Source organism: Seriola lalandi, unplaced genomic scaffold (assembly GCF_002814215.2).
Source record: "Seriola lalandi dorsalis isolate HSWRI2012SDOR001 ecotype SW California unplaced genomic scaffold, Sedor1 jcf7180002054373, whole genome shotgun sequence".
In the NCBI taxonomy this organism is placed as follows: Eukaryota; Metazoa; Chordata; class Actinopteri; order Carangiformes; family Carangidae; genus Seriola; species Seriola lalandi.
In genome coordinates this window covers 72,021-77,653 of record NW_019524926.1, presented here as the reverse complement: position 1 = coordinate 77,653, position 5,633 = coordinate 72,021, and the positions used below count along the sequence as shown (strand labels likewise).

Below are 5,633 nucleotides of genomic sequence, written 5' to 3'. Positions count from 1 at the left end.
ATGATCTGATTTTAAATCCTGAGAAAACAGACACAGGTCTGCAAGTCCTGCTGCAGCAGCTGATGACCAGAGTGGAGAAACTGGAGAGAGAGCGTGAGGACCGAGGTCAGTCAGCTGGACTCTACAGATGTGTTACTGTTTGTCACTGTTCAAATCTGATTTCCAAAGTTCAACTAAAACAACAATTATTGAACTACACAGACAACATGTAAAACATGTGACATTCATTTAAGACAGAGATAAACAAACAGCCTTATGAGCATCTCTGGACGACCCTTCAGGCACCTGGTCAATCCTGTCCCAGCCCAAAGATGGACCCAGTCAGGCTCAGCTGTGAGCTGAATGCCAACGTGTACATGTTAGCAATGGTGTTTAAAAGCTGTGCAGAGTTTTTCAGGTTGAATGTAGTGCAGTATAAGTTGTATTAGTTCTGTGTAATGCTGCAGTGCAGTGCACACCCTATTAACAACTTATATTATTAACTGTAATATCTGTTAATATATACTCACCTCTGTTGTCGGAATGATTTATCTACATGTAGAGACCATTTCTGCAAAATTTTACTTGAACTACAATGATGTACTGTGAGTATTCAGGTCACTTCATGGTCTTTCATGCCATGTCCACCCTTCCACCACTCCCTCGATGGCTCTGGACCCAAGTGTCAGACACATCATTGTGTGTCAGTGTGTCAGTGTTAAGGCCCTGTACAGAGGATAAACCCTATGATCGTTGCTCTGGTGCTCAGGACTAACTTCCTGTTAGTGTGGCTGTAGACCTTCAGTTTATTGAACCTCATGAAAACTTTGTGTTTGTTCCTGCAGGTTCCTATCAGGTGGCCTTCTCGGCCTCGCTCATGACCACTACAGACTGGACCTCTGTGGGGCCTTTCAACACCGTGACCACTCTGGTGTTCAGGAACGTTATGACAAATATCGGCAACGCGTACAACCCCATAACAGGTATGACATCAGCACTGGTCTCTGTTGGTACACATGATTGGCTTTAAAGTCAAGTCTGAGATCAGTCAGAAAAACATGTTTATCGTCTGCAAAGAAAAGTATTTCCTTATTTTTGGTACTCAGACTCTGGTGAGGTCATATCAAGATGTTTCCCTATTTTTTACTGCAGGCATCTTCACCGCCCCCCTGAAAGGCCTCTACTACATTCGGATGACCGGCAGTGTTGGAAACTCCGGGTCCGTGGACATTTCACTGACGAAGAATGGTTGGAGTATGTTTGGCATCTACAACACTAATGAAAAGTACAGCAGCAGCTCCAACGGCATGACAATGGTCCTGGAGGCCAGTGACCAGCTGTGGGTCACCCTCTGGAGCGGAAACAGCATTTTCGACCAGAGTCAACTCAGCACCTTCAGCGGCTTCCTCATCTTCCCCATGTAGGAGGAGCCTGACTCACCTGCACCTGCTGTGGAGGAGGTGGAGGAAGTCTAGATCTAGATCACTACTGGAAAATATACAAAACTTGTCACATGTAAACCAATGGAAATATTGTGTGAAGACAAGTCTGAAACCAAAAACAGTTTTTCAGTTTCTTATGACTTCGATTGCAAACATACAAATCACCTAACAAGCAGTTTTAATTTGAAATGTTGAACAGGAACCTTTCTGTCTAAGCTGCTCAAAATAAATACAGATTCTTATAACTGAACTCTCTAATAAATAAAAAAAAACACTTTTATTTCCACATAAGTATCTAAATTACAACAGATTTGGTGCAAAAATCCAACTGTAGGTGGCGCTGTAGCACATTTCATATTATATTAAGATTACATAGTTAGATTTTAATATTTAAAGTGGATATATCAATACTTTATAGTACCAATGTATGAAATATAAAAACAATGTTTAATAATAAAGGAATCTCTGATAGTGAATTATTAGCTGTTTTCAGGTAAACAGTTATAAAAAGCCAGTGTCTGTTTTCTCACACTATCATGGTAAATATCTAAAACAGTCTGCGTCTGAAATTTACCTGTATCAAACCTGCAACAAGAACGTGTTCTACGGGCAGGTCTCACTGCAGCCAAGGAAATGTTGGCCTTGAGATGGCACCTGCCACATTCCCTGGCTTGGCGACAGTGGGCCAGCTCTTTGCTCAATATTGTCCTGATTTCCCCCCCTGTACAATACAAACTAATTCCGTGGGAAACACAGCACCCGCACACAGACGTCAGAAACGGTTTGTACAGTTTAAACACTGATTAACTCAGACGGCATATTTAAGAAGTCCCAGTGTCAGATCAGACACTCTCAGTTGATCTGAGCGTTTCAGTGTCTCCTCTGCTGCTGTCCAGTCATCCTTGAGTCGAGATGATGTCCGGTTGGTTTCTGGTCGTGTTGGTGGTCTGTGGTCTGGTCAAGGCTCAGACCCCCACAGATGGAGATGAAGATGATCTGATTTTAAATCCTGAGAAAACAGACACAGGTCTGCAAGTCCTGCTGCAGCAGCTGATGACCAGAGTGGAGAAACTGGAGAGAGAGCGTGAGGACCGAGGTCAGTCAGCTGGACTCTACAAATGTGTTACTGTTTGTCACTGTTCAAATCTGATTTCCAAAGTTCAACTAAAACAACAATTATTGAACTACACAGACAACATGTAAAACATGTGACATTCATTTAAGAGATAAACAAACAGCCTTATGAGCATCTCTGGACGACCCTTCAGGCACCTGGTCAATCCTGTCCCAGCCCAAAGATGGACCCAGTCAGGCTCAGCTGTGAGCTGAATGCCAACGTGTACATGTTAGCAATGGTGTTTAAAAGCTGTGCAGAGTTTTTCAGGTTGAATGTAGTGCAGTCTAAGTTGTATTAGTTCTGTGTAATGCTGCAGTGCAGTGCACACCCTATTAACAACTTATATTATTAACTGTAATATCTGTTAATATATACTCACCTCTGTTGTCGGAATGATTTATCTACATGTAGAGACCATTTCTGCAAAATTTTACTTGAACTACAATGATGTACTGTGAGTATTCAGGTCACTTCATGGTCTTTCATGCCATGTCCACCCTTCCACCACTCCCTCGATGGCTCTGGACCCAAGTGCACTACCGGAAAATATACTAAACTTAAAATTCAAAGTCAAGAGAGTCACGTATAAACCAATCAAAATATTGTGTGAAGACAAGTCTGAAACCAAAAAACAGTTTTTCAGTTTCTTATTACTTCGATTAGAAACATAAACATCACCTAACAAGCAGTTTTAATTTGAAATGTTGAACAGGAAACTGTCTGTCTAAGCTGCTAAAACAATAAAAGCCCACTAACATCTGCTGTAGTTCTAGTGAAGTGAAAGTCCTGTCGGGTTTTGTTTGTCAAGTCTTTCCAATCACAAACACGTTACACTTTGTAATACTCCACATCCACACTCATATTTTTACTCCCACATCTTATTAGACTCAGAGTTGAATTAGTGGCTCTAGAGACAAATGTTTTCTTAAAGTTTAAACTGTCTGACACATTTGACCAAACATCTTTTTCTGTTCGTACGTTGTTTTTGAGAATTAATATTTTAACATGACGTTTACAAACCACTGAGCCAAACATCCCTCTGACATGAGGAGTTTAACAGAATAAAGACCTTCATCAAGGAAGTGAAGTAAATGAGTCTGAACGGCCTCCTCCTCCTTCCTGTGTCCACCACACAGGAAGTTTTTATGTTTTTATCCAGCATCAGATTCCTGTGAAATTCTCGTCAGTCCTCATTTCCAGTTTCTTCCTTCTGCTTGTTTTCTGAGTGTGTGTGTGTGTGTGTGTGTGTGTGTGTGTGTGTGTGTGTGTGTTTAAAAGAATAAATATTTTTAACTTTCATATGAAGCCATTTTATATAAAAGACTTAATCTACCAAAAAACATAAAACATTGTATTTAAACATAAACATTTTTTACAGAACAGTAATTTATTATTAAAATTCTCCTTTAAACAGTTTAAACCAAGAGACCTGAGAGTAAATGTCACCACAGCTTCAGTCTCTGCTGAGTACAGTTAATATAATGTGCAAAATACATTTTGATATGGAAACAATAATAATAATAATGAAATAAGAGGATCTAAGTAGCTATGTGAGCAGATGAACTAAACAGACTGTTACACAAGGAAATAATCACTGATGATAAATAACTGATCAAACAGAAACAGATCAATAAATCATAAAGAAATTCATTGAACATGTAAATTCAAGTCAAACCTGTTTTAAGTGTCACAGAGTAATAATAATAATAATCTTTTATTTTGAAAACAATCACTTTTACTCCACCGTCCCGGACCCGGAGGAGTCTGCCTCCGTCCACCCGACATCAGCTGCCGTTTCCCGGCCCGCCGCGGCCCGGTGTGTCGGGAGGTTGGACGGATCCTCCGCGGTGACAGGTGGCGGCTCGGCGGTGGTCAGAGCCGCGGGGGCGAAGCCTGGTCCGGCCTGAGGGGGCTCGGTCGATCCAGTGGAGAGGACCGGTGGAACCTGAGAGGAGACCTCCACAGACCCGGTCCTCTGACTGTCCGGCTCCGTGTGATCCACATCAATAGTGTCATAAATATTAATATTGATGGATGTGTTATTTGTGACGTCACGGTCCCTTATTAAAGTGTTATTTCTCTTACTCTGATCAGGTCTGTGACGTCGAACATCCTCAGGTATATTCATGGACTCGGTCCTGGAAGTCGTGGCTCTCGGGTCCCCAGTGCGGGTCAGTCCGGGTCCGGGTGTGGGTTTCCAGATGAGGCTGTAGTACACAGCCAGGACGACGGCGGCCAGGGACACGGACAGGACGTAGACCACCACGGTGGCCAGCCTCACCCACTTCTTGTTGGCTTTGGCCACCAGCTTTGCCTTCTTCTCCCCGGTGTAGGTGGCTGGTTTTCCGCGCTCCGCTTGCCCGAATCCCGGGGTCCAGTTCCGCGGGTCCCGCATGGTCACCCGGTGGTTCCTGCCCTGGTCGTGCTCCGGGTCAGGAGGACAGACCCGGAGTCCAGGAGGAGGAGGAGGAGGCGTAGTGTGAGGTCACGCTGCCGCCCGGTCCCTCCGTCATCCACAGCTAGATCAACATCTGGGTCCACAGCTGGAGTCCTCCACAGGTTTATACTCATACGTCAAGTTCCACCGAATCAACACGGACCGGAAGCTCCAGAGTTTCGTTTTCAAAATAAAAGCATAAGTACATTTGAAGCGAATGTGTGTTGTGTTGATGACGTATAAAGGTAGGGAGTCATCATTTTGTCAGTCAGTCTTCACAATAGTTTAATATACAACAGTTACCATGGTCAACGCTGGATATGTTAATGATGTATTGAACTGGAAATGTCCCCAGTGTTCATTTCAGAAATCTGTTCACCTTCTGTTGAAGTTAACTAGCGTAGCATGCTGGTAGTTTCAAAATAAAAGCATCCTGCAAGTTTGTCAGCGGGACGATTTGACAGAAATCACAGATGGCAGGAAGTGTTATTCCAACGTCACCAGTGATGTCATCCAGGGATCATGAGAGTGAGAAACTTGGACTTTATTTATGTTATGGGCGCCGGGTACAGCTCCTGTTGTTGTTGTGTTATGTTGTATGGTGCAGATGTAACCCATGTTAAAACATGATATAAATAAGAATGTAAATTAATTCATC

At 43.0% G+C, this 5,633-nt stretch overlaps 2 protein-coding genes across 2 annotated transcripts; one reads left to right on the top strand and one right to left on the bottom strand.

The window, feature by feature from the left end:
• Positions 1-6: 6 nt before the first annotated feature.
• LOC111656896 (cerebellin-2-like) lies at positions 7-1,666 on the top strand. Its single transcript, XM_023408798.2, has 3 exons — positions 7-105; positions 825-962; positions 1,132-1,666. Exons 1-3 carry the CDS (start codon positions 63-65, stop codon positions 1,401-1,403), a joined length of 453 nt encoding a protein of 150 aa, XP_023264566.2. The 5' UTR covers positions 7-62; the 3' UTR covers positions 1,404-1,666.
• A 1,435-nt stretch (positions 1,667-3,101) lies between these two features.
• LOC147818980 (uncharacterized) lies at positions 3,102-5,060 on the bottom strand. Its single transcript, XM_087174698.1, has one exon. The coding sequence runs from the start codon at positions 4,931-4,933 to the stop codon at positions 4,274-4,276; it is 660 nt and encodes a 219-aa protein (XP_087030824.1). The 5' UTR covers positions 4,934-5,060; the 3' UTR covers positions 3,102-4,273.
• Positions 5,061-5,633: the final 573 nt, after the last annotated feature.